This window comes from Crassostrea angulata, chromosome 7 (genome assembly GCF_025612915.1).
Source record: "Crassostrea angulata isolate pt1a10 chromosome 7, ASM2561291v2, whole genome shotgun sequence".
Taxonomy (NCBI): domain Eukaryota; kingdom Metazoa; phylum Mollusca; class Bivalvia; order Ostreida; family Ostreidae; genus Magallana; species Magallana angulata.
The window spans coordinates 856,914-873,790 of NC_069117.1; the positions used below are offsets into that span (position 1 = coordinate 856,914).

Sequence of the window (16,877 nt, forward strand, 5' to 3'; positions counted from 1 at the left end):
ATTTTAGCAAACTGGATTTACGATCAGGATATTGGCAAGTGGAGATCGAAGAGGAGGATAAACATAAAACTGCATTTTCGGTAGGTAATTTTGGTTTCTTTGAATGTAATAGGATGTGCTTCGGTTTAACAAATGCGCCAGCAACATTCCAGAGATTAATGGAGAAATGCATGGGAGAGCTTCATCTCAGAGAATGTTTGATTTTTTTAGATGATATCTTAATATTTTCAAAAACTTTCAAAGAACATTGTCAACGACTAGAAAATGTTTTTCAAAAATTAGCAGACCATGGATTAAAACTGAAACCTTCCAAATGTGAACTTTTCAAACAGTCAATTTCATATCTTGGACATGTCATTTCAGAGGCTGGAATCTCCACTGACCCAGAGAAAGTTTCTGCTGTGGTGGAATGGCCAAGACCCACTAATATCAAGGAATTGCGACAATTCCTAGGATTCATTGGGTACTACCGCAGGTTTGTAGAGAACTTTGCCAAGATTGTTGCTCCACTGAACAACTTACTGCGTGGACATGAAACCAAGATCAGTAAAAAGCAGAAGAGATATGGAAGGAAGAACCATAAACCAGTGCCATGGAGATGGACGGATGCAGAGGAAATGGCTTTTACCATCATAAAAGAGAAGTTAACGTCTCCACCCATATTAGGTTTTGCTGACTACTCAATGCCTTTTGAGTTGCATACAGATGCCAGTTCCAAAGGTTTAGGAGCAGTCTTGTATCAGAACCAAGGAGGAATAAAGAGAGTGATGGCGTATGCCAGCAGAGGACTCCGACCCAGTGAGACGAATTATCCGGCACATAAGCTCGAGTTTTTGGCGCTTAAATGGGCTGTGTGTGATAAGCTCCATGACTATTTATATGGGAACCAGTTTGAGGTCATTACGGATAATAATCCTCTTACATATATCTTTACAAAGGCCAAACTCGATGCTACAAGCCAAAGATGGGTAGCTGCTCTTGCTAACTATGATTTTAGAATTTCTTACAGGAGTGGACACCTCAATGGCGATGCTGACGGATTGTCACGCAAACCAGTAGTCTTTAATGACACAGTGAAAGCTATCTGCCAGTCAGTTATGGCATCCGTACCATATTGCCAGAGTGTAACCATGGATGCGTCTCCTTCATCGGCCGAGGATGAGATGAATTCATGTGATACATTCACTCTCAATGACTGGAGACAGGAGCAGTCCCAAGACAAGGCTATTGGGTGAGTTATAGACATCATGAGAAGTGGTTTAAGACCAAGGAGAGAAAGTGTCAAGAGGGAACCCTTGCAGGTGCAGAAGTTACTCAGAGTGTACAAGAAGTTGGAATTGATTGAGGGAATCTTGTACAAACCCTCTTCACATGATGGTCAGAAGATAAAACAGATAGTATTGCCAAAGTCCCTGAGAGAGGTAGCACTACGTGGCATACATGATGATGTTGGACATCCAGGTAAGGACAAAACATTGTGGCTTGCTAAGCAACGGTACTACTGGCCAGGAATGGAGTATGAGATCAACCAGAAAGTGGAATCCTGTGGCAGGTGTATTTGCAGCAAAACTCCAGTCCGACCTACAGCGGAACTTGTTCCTATTGTTACAACCAAACCTAATGAGTTAGTATGTATAGATTTCCTTACTTTGGAACAGTCGAAAGGTGGATACGAGAACATTCTGGTAATAACCGATCATTTTACTCGGTTCGCCCAAGCTATCCCCTGTAAAAATCAAACTGCACATACAACAGCTAAAGCATTATATGAAAATTTCTTTCTTCATTACAGTTTCCCAGAGAAAATTCACAGTGATCAGGGTAGGAATTTTGAATCGAATGTAATTAAACATCTTTGTAAAATTTTAGGGATAAAGAAATCGCGAACAGCTCCTTATCATCCCATGGGAAATGGTTCGGCAGAACGTTTCAATCAAACTCTTATTAGGATGCTTTCAACATTAACAGAGGAACAAAAGGCAGATTGGAAATCTTTTGTAGCACCACTTGTTCAAGCCTACAATGCCACAAGGAGTGATGCCACAGGGTATACACCACATTATCTTATGTTCGGATGGCATCCCCGTTTACCAATTGATGTTTTCTTTGGTATGGATATTAACAAAGAGAAAGGAGATCATCCAACCTATGTCACCAAACTCAAGGATAGGATGGCATCTGCCTATTCTTTGGCATCGAAGGAAGCTAAAAGAATTGCCAACAAGAATAAAGAGAACTATATGACCAGAAGGTCAAGTTTGCCAAACTTGAGGTTGGAGATAGGGTGCTTGTGAGGAAAGTAGGAATTCAAGGAAAACACAAGTTGGCTGACAAGTGGGAATCTGAAGTCTACACTATTCGGAGTATTCCAAATCCTGACATCCCTGTCTTTAGAGTCAAGAGTCAATCAGGGGAAAACATTAAGACTTTGCACAGGAATATGCTCTTGCCATTCAATGCCATTCCCCCTGAAAACATTGGAATGTCTGCAGCACCAGTGTTGAAAAGGAAGAGTAGAAGTCAGGATGCTGGTAGATTATGTGCAGAGGACAGTTCTGATGATGATAGATCAGAAGACAGCTCAGAATCAGATTCTGACTCTAGTAGTTCAGAAATCAAAACAACCAGAGTACTTAGGTCATCAAGAAACCCAGAAACTTCACTGTCTTCTATAAGACAAACTGAAATTAGCAATATTGAGACCAATACTAATCATGAGTTTTCTTCATTTCAGAACTCCAGTGTTCCAGAACCTACCGGTACCTTGAATTGGACAATTATTGATAATGAAATCGATGAAACGACAAGGTCATCGGGTCGAGTAGATGATACCACGGTTGAACAGAGTACTAGGTTATCAAACCGCAACTCTCGCGTTTTTCTGCGACGAACTGCCAGAATTCGAAAGCCTCCTGATCGCTATGGAGACTGGACTAGGTAGTGTTTTTATCCCGTAAACTGCTTTTATGCTTCATGATTTTATGATGCAGTTTTCAGGTTTTTTAAATTCAATTCACATATCATATTTTATGCCAACTCTCAGGGTAGAAAAAAAATATACCATTATAAAAAAAAACAAAAAAAAAAAACAAGTTCCCTGGTTTTAAAATTAATCACTATTATTTTCTGAACTAATTGATGTGGATGACTCTTAGTTTTTAATGCCCTTGTTTTCTTAATTTTAAGGGTCCCCAATTTGCATTTGTGTGTCATGATATGATGATTATCACCCATTTATTGTGTTGTTGGTCCTGCTCTGATATTAGTTGTAAAACTGTAATATAAGTGTTGTTGTGGGATTTACAATATCTGAAGAGAAAGTTATCTTCCTTGGGAGATTCTAGTGTGTTCAGGGTGGTAAATTGTTATTTTGATCTCATGTTCAGTGTTTTTGATGTTTCACCTTTGTGATCAGACTGACTGAGGCAGCTGAATCATTTGGTGACATGTGTATTGGCTTAATTTTGCAGAATTTGAGTTTTCATTGTTTTGTTGTTTTGCTATATTCTATTACACTGAAATTATGTTGTTTTATTTTAATGTTAAATCATATTTCCTCTTCATGCACAATGCATTTGAGTTTAATTTCGTGAAATGTCAGGAGACATTTCAATGAAGAGGGGGAATATGTAACCAGGTATATAATTTGTATATTAAATTACAGCGCTAGCGTGTTTGATTGGTATACGTGTTTAGAGTGTATGATCGTATGAGAGTTTAATATCTGTAACGTGGACAATGACAAGACTGGACAATAGGGTCACATGACTAACTCTGCATGCACCCTTCCCCGCCAAAATCTTATACCGGACTGGCACTCTCCGCCTAGCCCTTGAACGGGTCAGAACTATAGCTGTATAGCAATATACGTAAGCATAAGGATTGTTTGTCCCGGTAAGACTTAATGTAATAAATTAAAGTCATTCTAAATTGTAATATAACTGTTTCATTTCGTTGTCTAATGTGTATGTTTGTCTGTGTCTTATTGTCTTGTCATTTGTGTCTATTCTGTGTTATTTGTTTTATTACGAAATTTCAGGTTTATTATGTATTAATAAATATATAACAACGACCCAAGCTTGGCTTATTTCGACCACTGGCTACACATATATATTTACAACCAAAAACATTTATAATGTGTGTGTGTTCTACAATTCATAATGGCGATCTGGTGCGTCCTCCGGGGTGCGGAGATGATAAGTAAATCAATAAGTATGTAATTCAGCGAATGATTATGCAAGATGTGTCCGTTAAAAGTTTTACATTTTTAACTATTTCTGAAAACTGCAAGGCCAATTATTCCCAATTTTGATTTGAAGCATTTCTTGGATAATAGGAATCCATGTTGTGAAATTTATTGCCTTACAATTTGGCTATAGTGAACGTGTATTTTATTAGCTTACTGGAGTCCATCGTCGGAAACCCACGGCCAGTCTCGCGTAAGCGTATGCGAGTTTGGCCGTGGGTTTCCGACGATGACTCGAGTCACACTCAGGTGACCTATTGCTGTCTGTCTGTGGAACGCAGGAAAATCAATACTGTACATACGGTTTCGTTCTACAGAAAAAATTGCTTCGCCCTATGCCATGGACACCAACTGCATATAGTCTTTTGGTCCTGAACTGGCACGAAGCAAGTAATAGGGATTCACCCCCATATACAATTTTTTTTTTTTTTTGAAAGAAGATGGATAATTAAGACGTGTAAACTGCCTATATTGGGATAGATAAGATACTATAAAATTAAAATATGAACAAATATCATAATTTCTTTCTAAATTATTGAAAAAAATGTATATTTACCATAACATCGATTTATAACCTTTAAATATTTTAAATATTTAGAATAGGTTAATTTAAACTGGCGTATGCGTGTCAAAACCTCAAAATAGTGTCATTTTTAGAACTTCACTGCCTTTTTCTAGATTTTATATAGTGGGTCTGGGCTCTATATTTTTGTCATATACTAGTAGTCTATATAAAGTTTAAAGGAAATCAAACCGATTTCAATCAACAAAAACGCGGAGAGATGACCCACTATACTTTAATGTCATTTTGTATCCAAACAAATGAACGTTTTAGAGAAATACTACAAGTGGTTGAAGTTGCATTTAGCATTTAACAATGATGTCATGACTTACATGCCATAATGATCTGATGCGCCTGCATGACCTAAGGAGGAATAATATCTTTGGATTAAGGTGGGGATCTCAATGGTTTTTATGATATTTAATAATTTCAGGAAGAGCACTTGGGATCATGACCTACATACCATCTTAAATGCCTTGAACAAAGAAACAATAATATAATATGTACATGATATATGATTCAATTTAAGAACCCATATATAGATCAATCATCTGTTTTGTAATACTTCCTATGTATATATACATGTACATGTATTAGTTTGTGTTTTGTTCTATACTATTCATGTTCATGACTGTAGTATGGCTTAGTCTCATTTTAAATTACATTAAAAAATTGTCAAATATATGACTTGGAACCCCCACTCCCAAACAAACTCAAATATAAACTGTTCTCCCCCCCCCCCCCCCCTCCTTGTTGTGACTTAAATGGCTCAGATATTAGCTAGGGTTTTTAGGTTGTGAGTTTGATACCACCAAAACTTTAGAATTTATTTTTTTTTCTTATCGTTTGTTTAAATATTCAAAACTGAATATAGTTAGAAATTGTGCTTTTGTAAACTTAAATATAACAACATCTAGTAAATTTGGTCGGAAAAAAATTAATTTGAAATTGTTTTCCACGACAAAACCAAATGGGCATTTGTGCTATCTTGTTCCCCCATATTCTTTCACGAAGTTGGAGGGTTTTTATTTGAAATTAATTTTGAAACTAACTTTGAAAGTTAGATGGGGTTTCTATCGTCAATATAGGGCCAGTTTTTTGGATCTTTCCCCACCCCTCTCCCAAGTTAGAAAACTACCCTTTTCGTTTGGACTGGATCCGCCTGTCAGTGTGGTATAGTTGGTGCACTTTTTGTATAAAAATACCAAGTGCTATGTAAAATTAGTTGATTGGTTATGCCGAAAAGTATCCTTCAAGAGTTTTATGATCGATCATCAGCAATCTTATAACAACACGAAAAGAATTTGGACGGCTTACTGCATAACGTATGCACTTCCGGTGTAAACTATTTTGTAAATAAAGAATAACATGAAGTTATTTACAAGCGTTACCGCAAAATTAACACAAGATTTGCAAGACATACTTTGTCAAAACACAGACGAGTGCCTGAGTGAGAGTGCTACAGTACAGGAACTGGTGTCTAGGACTGGCCTAATGCTCATACAGACTGGGAGCGTCTGGGAACTTGTTGGGGATATTCAATCTGTGTGCAGCGCTTATGTGGCTTTAGCAAGACTTCTAGATAACGAATTTAGCATTAGTATAGAGAACTTAAAGTTAGAAGATGTGATTCCGTTGAAGACCGCTGGTGCAACAGATTTTCTGAATTCGGCTCTGAATTCAGCAGGTGAAAGTGAAAGTAGAAGCGATGAAGATGTCGGTGTAAACGAAGATACAGAACACGCAAGAAAACGTCGCAAGACGAGTAGAAAAGTACCAGAGCCTGTAGTGCTGTCAATCAATGCCGATGATATAGGGGGATACCAATACCACGACAGTGAAAGAGTGAAAAGCACAGACTCACTAACAGACTATCTAAGTGAGAAGGAGGTAAAAGACCAGAGCTTGACAGTTGAAATGACTGAAAAGAATGAAAAAAGTGTGAATTCTACAAAATCCATTGAAGGAGGGAGGAAAAAATTAAGAAGTTCTTTAAAAAGGGTTGGGAGGAAAAGAGTGGTGAAAAATGCATCTGGCAATTCTAGTGAAAAATCAGCAGTCACTGACAAAAGACCAAAGAAAAGAGAAGCCATTAAAGAACAATTTTATGCTTCTAACAATAGCCATAACAAATTGTCAGCAAAGGTTACAAAAATCTGTGAAAGAGGAAAGAAAGAAGAACAAGAAGTTGATTCTGAAATTGTTAAAAAACAAACACAAACTGAGTCTGAACATGTAAACCAATCCGAGATAGAAGAAAAGATTCGTGATTTAAGACAAGGCCATATTAATGGGCAGGGAGATGGAATCAATGAGTTCAAGGAATACGATAGTCTAAATGAAATGGATGTGACAAAAAATGACAATCTGTTATACAAGAAAGTGGAAAAACAATGGTTGAGGGACACTGATACTAAAGCCCAAAACATTCCGTGCCAAATTAAAGACTGTGCATTTGTAGGAAAATTAAAGCAAAATGCCATTGAGCACTATGCTAGAATGCACTCAGTGAGAAACCTGAAGTGTAAATGTTGTGACACATATTTTTCTTTGTTTAGAGATTTGAAAAGGCATTTAAAGCATCATAATATCAGTATCAGATGTGAAAAATGTGGAAAACTGTACAAGAGTGAAAGATCTTTTAAAGAACATCAAAAGATACACCAAGAAGACTTTGTGAAACCATTACATGAATGTGAAACATGTGGGAAAAAATTCAGCACTAAATATGTGCTGCAATACCATATCAAATCAGAGCACATGGGAATTAAAAAGTCTTTCATTTGTCCTACTTGTGGGAAAAGCTTCACTCAAAAGCAATCTTATACTACACATGCCAACGTACATATGGGATTGCGTCCTTTTGTGTGTGAGGTTTGTGGAGTTTCTTTCCCGTATGAAAAATCCCTACGAGAACACAAATACATGCATGATGAGCATAAAAATTTCAAGTGTGAAATATGTGGTAAGCAATTCAAGCAGCCCTCTGCCCTTTGCACACACCTGAAGATCCACAAGGAGACCAAGGATCACCTTTGTAAGGTGTGTGGGAAGGGCTTCACCCAGAGACAGGCCCTCCTGCGACATGAACGTGTCCACTCTGGGGACAAACCATTCACCTGTAATATTTGCTTCAAGAATTTCAATGATGCATCCATAATACGCCGCCACCTGATTATGGTGCACAAAGCGAACCCTAAAGACTGGAAGTCCTTCACTTTAAATGATACACCCAGGCAAACAAACCACTTTGTTCAAGTTTTGAGTGGGGAGTTGCAACCTCAACTAAAAAAGCGACAAAAAACCCCAAACCATATGGTTACTACACAAGAAAGCACAACAAATGATGTCCAGGCAGTGTCACAGCTTTCATTGGTAACAAGCACTGACTCTAGAGCACATGCAGCATTAGCACTTACCTCTATGGCTTCACATGGATCGGTTCTTGAAAACAGTGACTCAGTGAATTCATCTAAAGACATTTCACTGGAGACAAATATAGTGTCCTCGCACGGACCAATCAACCCCCTATCCCAGCCCAGTGTGTGTCCACCAAATGCTCCCAGTATCCCAACAGAGAGCCAGGGGGGGACGAGTCTGTATAACAATTACCCACCCTCTCTCCCATCTTCTAGCTTCAGTGCACTACAGTCTGGGTCTGATGTGGTGGAACATAGAGAACAGTCAAATGCTACTCACCTCAATCCTGTGCAGTCAACTGCGACTGAAAGCTTGCTCTATCAGTACATAAATATGTCATCTACTTACAGCCATTACAATGCAAATCAGTAGTAACCTCAGCAGCAGATTTTATTGGTGTAACTACATGTTTGTTGTTCATAGGTTTTGATACTTGAATTTTGAGATTAAAACTGTGAGTGAATTTTGATGTTTATATATTTCTATAAAAGAATTTTTATACAATGATGCTTAGACAGCTTGATAAATGAATAAATAATGTCCAAGAATACTAGTTGCATGTTATGAATTTTTTCAGGATTACAACAAGAGCACAAAGCACCATCCAACAACAAAGAAAGACACTACAGTGCCAGAGATCATCATCATCATCACAAGAGAGAATTCAGTTCTTATAAAAATACTTCACGCATCAACGTGGCTTTTTGCAGTAAATTGGTTAATGTGCAGCAGATGTTTGTGACAGGGCCAAGTATTAGTGCTTACTTTTGAATTTCAAATTTGATAGAACTCTGGAGAACATGTATTACTTTATGATAGACCAATGATCGTAATGCATCTAGGTATAAAACAGACAATGGATAGCTGTTGAGAGTCGTTTCAAATTGAGGAGTACTGTTGTGGTAATTCATCCAAGGGCCACTGCTGCGGTAATTCATCCATTTGCAAGTGACCTAATAATGCTTTTACCTTCGTAAAATGCAATGGCTGGGACAATTGGAATACTCAAAATAATTGAAAATGTAACTCCATCTTGAACTATGATTTTTTTAGGTTGACCTTAAAGTCACTTGTACATTTTTTAGCCTAGCGTGATCATATAACACCTGAAACATTCTGTATCTATTACAAAACTTGCCTATTTGATGTGCAACTACTGAATTTCACAGAAAAGTGATGAAACTTTGAAATTTCCTGCTTTGAGTCTAAGATAACCATAATTGCTTAATTTATATAAGTAACATTGGATTCATTTTGTACAAAATCTACAAAGAAATAAGAAAAGAAAACAAAGTTTTATCATTTAATATGTCTGCTTTAATTACATTTTCTGCAGTATAACTGCCCAATTTCCCTGGTCATAGTAACCGTTGACAACCTGACAGCCAGTCACATGACCACACAGCCTCTCCAGCTCACCGCGCTGAAACACGTGGTAGAACCGATGAAACACCTGCTCCCCTCCCCCAGCCTCACTCCTAGATCCACCCTTCAGCTGCCACGGGACTAACAGATCCTGTTGCTGGAAGTTGGTCCGGTTCTTGTGGACCACTAGTTCCTTAGGTTGTTTACCATATTGTTCTGAAGACTTATTAGGCAGATTCAAGGAATCCAGTTGTTTGTTGACACCAAAGTGTGTCTGTGTTTTCATTTTACTATCACTGTTCTGTCGAATTTCATGACTATTTTCATCACATATTTCTGTGGTCTGTCTCTCTGTCCATTGACAAGAGTTATCACTTTTGACTACATCACATTCTTGGTGTTTTGAATTGCTAGAAATATCACCGCTATCATCACTAATGTGTTGTTGATTTGAGTCTTCACCAGTCTGTTTACAGCCATTTCCGTGGCTGTTGGAGTCATCTTTGACACTTGGTAACCCATCAAACTCTTTCTCCTTGAGGTACTTTGATTTGACTTTGTTTATTTCCTGTTCCATCGCCCACACATAAACAAGAGCCTGACCCCCGGGTCGAAGGACGCGGACCAGCTCAGATATTGCATGGATTCGCCTCTCCTGAAAATAAAGCAACAAATAAATTTAACTGTTGAGTTATATCAAGATATCAATGAAAAGTATCAAAGTTAATTATCATTAGTAGAAGATAAGTACCAATTTGTACAAGAATTTCATCTGATGATAGTTTAGACATTTGACATTCTCTCTCTTTTACCTATACTATATCAGTGACATACTCAGTAAAGTGTAAGTAGAACCAAGTACCAATTTTGTCATAATACAAGAACCCCTGTGATGATAATATACGGACTCTCTTATATTCACTATATCATTGACATACCTCTGTGGACAGGTGATGAATTGACATACCTCTGTGGACAGGTGATGAATGACAGCGATACAGATGCAGACATCAAAAGATTCCGATCGTAAAGGAACAGAGAGAACGTCGGCTACAAATGCCTGGAATCCGCGCTCCCTACAGATCTCTGTCAGTTTGAAGCTTCTGTCGGACCCTATCTGTAAGGACAGGGATATAATTAACAAAGTCAGCTGAGAGATAGATATAAGACAATACATCAGTGGCAAGACCACATACCAGTATATCAAATGTGTTTACTAACTGCTACAGATATTTGTGTAAGCAATGATAATGTAGAGATAATGAAATGTGTATAATTACATAAAAACCCACCTGGTAGAAATGTGTAAGTGTTGATGATGAAAACAATTTATGTAATATGCATACAATCTCATACAAAGACTTGTGTAAGTGTTGATTTTGGAGAATAATTCAATGTGTATACTACCTGGTAGAGAGATTTGTTTATCCCAAGGTATTTCCCGTTCCCACACCCAATATCAGCCATCAATGACCCGGGGGGCTGCTTGAGGAGGAACTCGCTGATTCTGGGCCAGGGAGAGTGTCTGGTGCCACTGAAGTGGGAGGCTATCTCCTCATATACCTACAAGAAACAAAACAGTACATATACCTACATGTTAACAGAATATACATGTATATAAATGTTCAAGGAAATGATACAACATTTATATCCTCTAACTCATCATACACCTATGGTACACGTACACAGAATATACTTTTGTATGTACATCAGATTTGCTATAGTACCGGTACATGTATTTACATCATAGTTCAGTTTTTGTACCTTCTAAGTACATTCAGAATAACTGATACTTTATAACATAGTTAATAAGTAAGATAATTTGTTGCCAAGTAGGTGGAAGTATGGTATCTATGAAATTGTGGAAGGTTGATCCCTATCATCTACTGTCTCTCTTATGAAGTCACAGCTATAACTTACAACACTATATCCTCTCTGTTGGACCTGGTGAGTCCACAGTATGATGTACATGTATATACACCTATCATCTACTGCCTCTAATATAAAGTTACAGTTGAATATTATAACCTACCTGGTGAACATGATGAGTCTCCAGCTTCTCTGCCTCTGATGAGGACACAGGAATTGTGGGTCTGTTTTCAGACCTGTAAGAAGTCAAAGGTTAAACAAGAGGCCCATGGGCCACATCGCTCACCTGAGGAACAATAGGTATGATAAAGTCAGCTTAATGGAGTCATAATACAATCTGGACAATGTACATTAATACATGTAGATCCTGTATAAATAAAATCCATTTTTCCCCTTGGAACTCGGATAGCCCTGATTGCTGAAAATATTTACAAGAGCAGACTTTAATCACCGCTCCTGCACATATATAGGGACTCAACGTTATGCAGGCATGGATGACCGCACACCTACGCAACTCAACAGGTACCAACGTTAATGCAAGCAGAGATAACGCAAGCAGGGATGACCTCACACTTGCGCCAACAGCTCAACCTAACGCAGGGAGTGCCGCACACTTGCGCTAGAAAGGCCAGAACACCAGCAGGGATGACCATACACTAGTGCTCCGCTGCAACCACCACCAATACAAGCAGGTATGACCGCACATTTGTATTAATGCAATACAGGGCAGAAATGACCGCACATTCTGTATCATTGGTTAGAAAAACACACAGAATAGAAAGAGCAGGGATGCCAACACCCTCAATCTCTCCGTACCTGTTCAAGTTTAACCCCAAACAGTCGCTTGTTGCAATGCAATAGACACTGTCCCTATATATGTGCCAGCCTAAAATAATTCATAGTATCTAAAAATTGGAAATCAAAAATAAACAAACTAATCCAGCCTAACCCAAAACTACTTATGCAGAACAACTTATATACATTGAATATTATATTATTGTATAAAAAAAATCATCACATTAATTGGTTAACAGTGGATGCATTAATTAAAATAATCAAGAATCAATAAATCAAGGGCAATAACCCAAAACAGTAATACAAAAAGATTCTAATGAAAAAATAGCTGCCTGCTTCAATTTTATAGTCATATCACATGTTGAGTATTGCAGTTCTCAAAAAGATCCTTTACAATTGTTTATATATGGGATATTTAGCTACATCAAACTCTGAACCTTCTTGTGAGGCCGAAGAATTGTCCTGGAGCCAAAGTCTTAACAATTATAAAGAATCATCTTGCTGATTAGTTTCTGAGAAGAAGATTTTTAAAGATTTACTCTTTATTCCTATGTAAAACTTTAACACCAACACCCCCCCATGTGGCCTCACCCTACCCCCAGGGGTCATGATTTTCACAACTTTGAATCTACACTACCTTAGGATACTTCCCACAAGTTTCAGCTTTCCTGTCTGATTAGTTTCTGAGAAGAAGATTTTTAAAGAGTTACTCTATATATTCCTATGTAAAATTTTAACACCCCCCCCCCCAATGTGGCCTCACCCTACCCCCAGAGATCATGATTTTCACAACTTTGAATCTACACTACCTGTGGATGCTTCCACATAAGTTTCAGCTTTCCTGGCTGATTAGTTTCTGAGAAGAAGATTTTTAAAGATTTACTCTATATATTCCTATGTAAAACTTCGACCCCCCATTGTGGCCCCAACCTAACCCCAGGGGTCATGATTTTCAGAACTTTGAATCTAAACTACCTGGGGATGCTTCCACACAAGTTTCAGCTTTCCTGGCTGATTAGTTTCTGAGAAGAAGATTTTTAAAGATTTATTCTATATATTCCTATGTAAAACTTCGACCCCCCATTGTGGCCCCACCCTACCCCCGGGGGTCATGATTTTCACAACTTTGAATCTACACTACCTGAGGATGCTTCCACACAAGTTTCAGCTTTCCTGGCTGCTTAGTTTCTGAGAAGAAGATTTTTAAAGATTTACTCTATATATTCCTATGTAAAACTTCGACCCCCCATTGTGGCCCCACCCTACCCCCGGGGGTCATGATTTTCACAACTTTGAATCTACACTACCTGAGGATGCTTCCACACAAGTTTCAGCTTTCCTGGCTTTCTGGTTCTTGAGAAGAAGATTTTTGAAAATTTCTCAAAATTTTTCATTAATTTCTAATTATCTCCCCTTGAAAACGGGTGTGTGGCCCTTAATTTTCACAACTTTGAATCCCCTTTGCCTAAGGATGATTTGTGCCAAGTTCGGTTGAAATTGGCCTTGTAGTTCTTGAGAAGATGTTGAAAATGTGAAAAGTTTACGGACAGACGGACGGACGAACGGACAGACGGACGACAGACAAAATGTGATCAGAATAGCTCACTTGAGCTTTCAGCTCAGGTGAGCTAAAAACTAGAACAAATTTGACCAAACAAAATATCTGATTGACATGTAGATCAATAGCATTAAGGAAAATTGACCCCCCCCCCCCCCCCCCCCATCGTTCTTCTCAATTATTGATACATGTACCGGCACTAAATTTTGTGATAAAGATTGATTACAATCTATAATATAAAGTTTATTAGATTGTACTTGTGTAGATATTCACACAGGAATTAGTTCAGGGTGCCTGGTAACTACCGGTATGAGATATTGCATTTGCTAACTCTTTCTAAAGTTCAGTGATGTTACCATCATAGAGGACAGTAACTGACCCTTGCTGTGCCTCTCTCCTCTTTCTCTCGGCGGGGAGGATGATCTTTCTGAAGGTGAAGGATGTCCTCACGCCCCGAGGAACCACATTAAGGTTACCCTCCGCAGATGGGACAATGTCAGACTTCCTTGGGGTGATGCCATGTGACCAGACATAGCGGGATTCCCTGGTCATGATGAGCAGGCTTCTGGGAGGAAGTAGAACTGACAACTGTCTGCCGTCAGGGTGATGGAAGTCCATCAAAACCTGTCACAATCCAATTATGGAATTTAAGTGGATTATTCATATTGTTCATTAACCGAGTGAGTGCTGAGCAGATGGATACTACTGGTAATTAAAACACTTCCTAAGTTAATAAGTGTAGCTTGATGTTTCACAGTAAATATGTAATACCTGAGATCCTAAGCTTAGAGACATGATACCATCTTCAAAAGCAGGACCAGTGTCAATATGAGAGGGAATACCTACAACAAAATATTTTACAATCAAATTCAGTCAATAAAAGTTCAGCTGCAGATCCCTTAGCTATTTGCATTTTATGTATAATGTTTGAACTTAACCAACTTAAAATTTATCATCATGTACTTGGATGGTAGAAATTTTAAATAAATTTAAAACTACTATCAGTATAGTGAGAAATTGTCTGTTTTATTTGACTAAGTGATGAGAAAATATTGAGGAAATATTTTCCACTTCTCAGGATATTTCATACTTCCATGTATTGACTCCATCTTGATCACTTTCTAATGAAAGACCAGAGACTATATATTTACACACATATAAACACTTCCTACCTTGACCTGGCTGGTATTGGTTGACTGTCAGCTGATCAGGGTAGTGGGTTACATGACCTGTAGCCAGTGCCCTCTGGAGGAAGTTAGAGCAGACCGGAGGAATTCCCTGGGGAAGAGGGTCATCTGCATCTACATCATTGATTCCATACTTAAACTCAAAACCAAAATGCTTGACCTGTCTGTGTTTTAACTCCCTTCTTTCTGCAAACAAACATGTATAGAAGTGAATAATAATATAAATTCCTGACAAAATGTGAGGAGGTACTCTCTGCATAAGATAATGAAGAGCATCCTTTGACGATTTTTATATCCCCCCTCCAAAGAGAGGGGGTATACTGTTTTACCCTTGTGTGTCTGTAATATATTTCTGTAGCATTTTTCTCAGCAACTATTCATTGCAGATGGTGAGAATTTAAACACACTCTTGAATGGGTGTATCACTAGTAAGATTGGCTCACAGATGTCTTGATTAATTCTGCTTTTTTCAGACAGTGTAAAACTATATGAAATTACAACAAAATAATTTTTGGCACTCACAAATTTTTATTTTAGCAATTTGATTCAAAAACAGCAAAATCACAAAATGATATGCTCCCATTAAATTTATAAGGAATCAACAGTATGGCAAAGATATCTATATAAACCAAGTATGCTTTCAGAACAGTTTTTAATATTCTGGTGTGTAGCATTATATTAGGTGATATTCTGGTGTCTAGCATATAGTGATACTCACCCCCTGGAGAGGATCCCCAGTCCACAGCAGACAGGAACCCCCTCTCCTCCTCCTCTGTCACAAAGTCTGTCAGGACGACCAGCCCCGGGGGAAGGTCGGGTGATGGAGAGAGTCCCACTGGAACTACAGAAACAATTCCATGAGAGAGGGTTCAGAATTCTGTATTTTTTTCATTGACCAAAAAATAAGGTAGATTCAATACATTTGTATCTCAAGTGAGAAAAGAATAAGAAATGGTTATTTGCCTTTACAATTTACATAAGCAAATACAATATTTCTCATAAATTAAAAATCAGTCACACATCATTTTTAAATGTAAAGGAGATATTGATACCTTTAGAGACAAAGAAGATGTAGAGTGTGGCACTTTGCTTCCTGCTGGAGGTCTCTGGGAGACTCGTACCATTGAGTTGATTCATGGCTCTCTCTGCTGAATCTAAGTCTTGGTAACAGACAAAAGCATAAGGTTTCAAAGGGAGCATGATTATTTCGTCCACTTTCCCAAAAGGATTAAACACCTCATGGACCTCATCATAGGACACTCCAACATCCAGCCCTGCATTGTTCACACATAAAATCTGAAATAAAGAAAGCTAAGTAAGATTGCACATCTATTTTTTACTTAAATGTGTGTCCGTAAGGTGTTTAAAATTTATAGGTAAGTTCAGTTTTTTTTTTTTTTTGGTGTTTTTTTTGTTTTTTGTTGTTGTTTTTTTTTTTGGTACAAAACCTCCAATTGTGATTCATACCTTGGTTGTCTTTTCTGACGTTTCGATTCCCTCGTGTTTTAATAACGTTCTCTGTGATTTGGCGATCTTTTTCTGAAGTTTACGATCTGACTTGGATAATTTGGATACTGTTGATTGAGCTGACATGGTTTCTTTTTAAGCCAACAGTTAGATTTCACAGGTTACGTCTTACGTTTCATCAAAAATCTTGTTTTTATTTTCTTGGAATATTTAGCATTTTAATCCACTTCAATTGCACACATTGTTCATCATTCATCATTTCATGCTAAGAAAACAACCATGGGCGCAGCCATTTTTTATAATCTCAATGCAAAACTAAAGTTTGCATCTCCTTGATTTAAGCGAGAAAAGTTTATATATTTAAAATTCACTGCTACAATTTAGGCCCTATCTTTTTATTCTCTAGTT

General features: G+C 37.9%; 2 protein-coding genes across 4 annotated transcripts; one reads left to right on the forward strand and one right to left on the reverse strand.

Annotated features, from left to right (window-relative positions):
• Positions 1–6,113: 6,113 nt before the first annotated feature.
• Positions 6,114–9,432, forward strand: LOC128155827 (GDNF-inducible zinc finger protein 1-like). Of its 2 annotated transcripts, none has more exons than XM_052817703.1 (2): positions 6,114–8,516; positions 8,806–9,432. In XM_052817703.1, the coding sequence occupies exons 1-2, from the start codon at positions 6,177–6,179 to the stop codon at positions 8,968–8,970; spliced, it is 2,505 nt and encodes an 834-aa protein (XP_052673663.1). In that variant the 5' UTR covers positions 6,114–6,176; the 3' UTR covers positions 8,971–9,432. The 2 variants fall into 2 exon arrangements, 1 of the variants encoding a protein (XP_052673663.1); XR_008239648.1 differs by having other exon boundaries at positions 6,115–8,682; positions 8,806–8,971.
• Positions 9,433–9,517: 85 nt separating this feature from the next.
• LOC128155828 (alkylated DNA repair protein alkB homolog 8-like) lies at positions 9,518–16,761 on the reverse strand. 2 transcript variants are annotated; one of them, XM_052817705.1, is made up of 10 exons: positions 16,470–16,761; positions 16,124–16,298; positions 15,721–15,843; positions 14,988–15,188; positions 14,587–14,657; positions 14,195–14,439; positions 11,626–11,698; positions 11,001–11,156; positions 10,561–10,710; positions 9,518–10,248 (listed from the first exon to the last, which is right to left on the reverse strand). In XM_052817705.1, the coding sequence occupies exons 1-10, from the start codon at positions 16,593–16,595 to the stop codon at positions 9,550–9,552; spliced, it is 2,019 nt and encodes a 672-aa protein (XP_052673665.1). In that variant the 5' UTR covers positions 16,596–16,761; the 3' UTR covers positions 9,518–9,549. The 2 variants fall into 2 exon arrangements, with proteins under 2 accessions (XP_052673665.1, XP_052673664.1); XM_052817704.1 differs by having other exon boundaries at positions 16,055–16,298.
• Between the last annotated feature and the right edge of the window lie 116 nt (positions 16,762–16,877).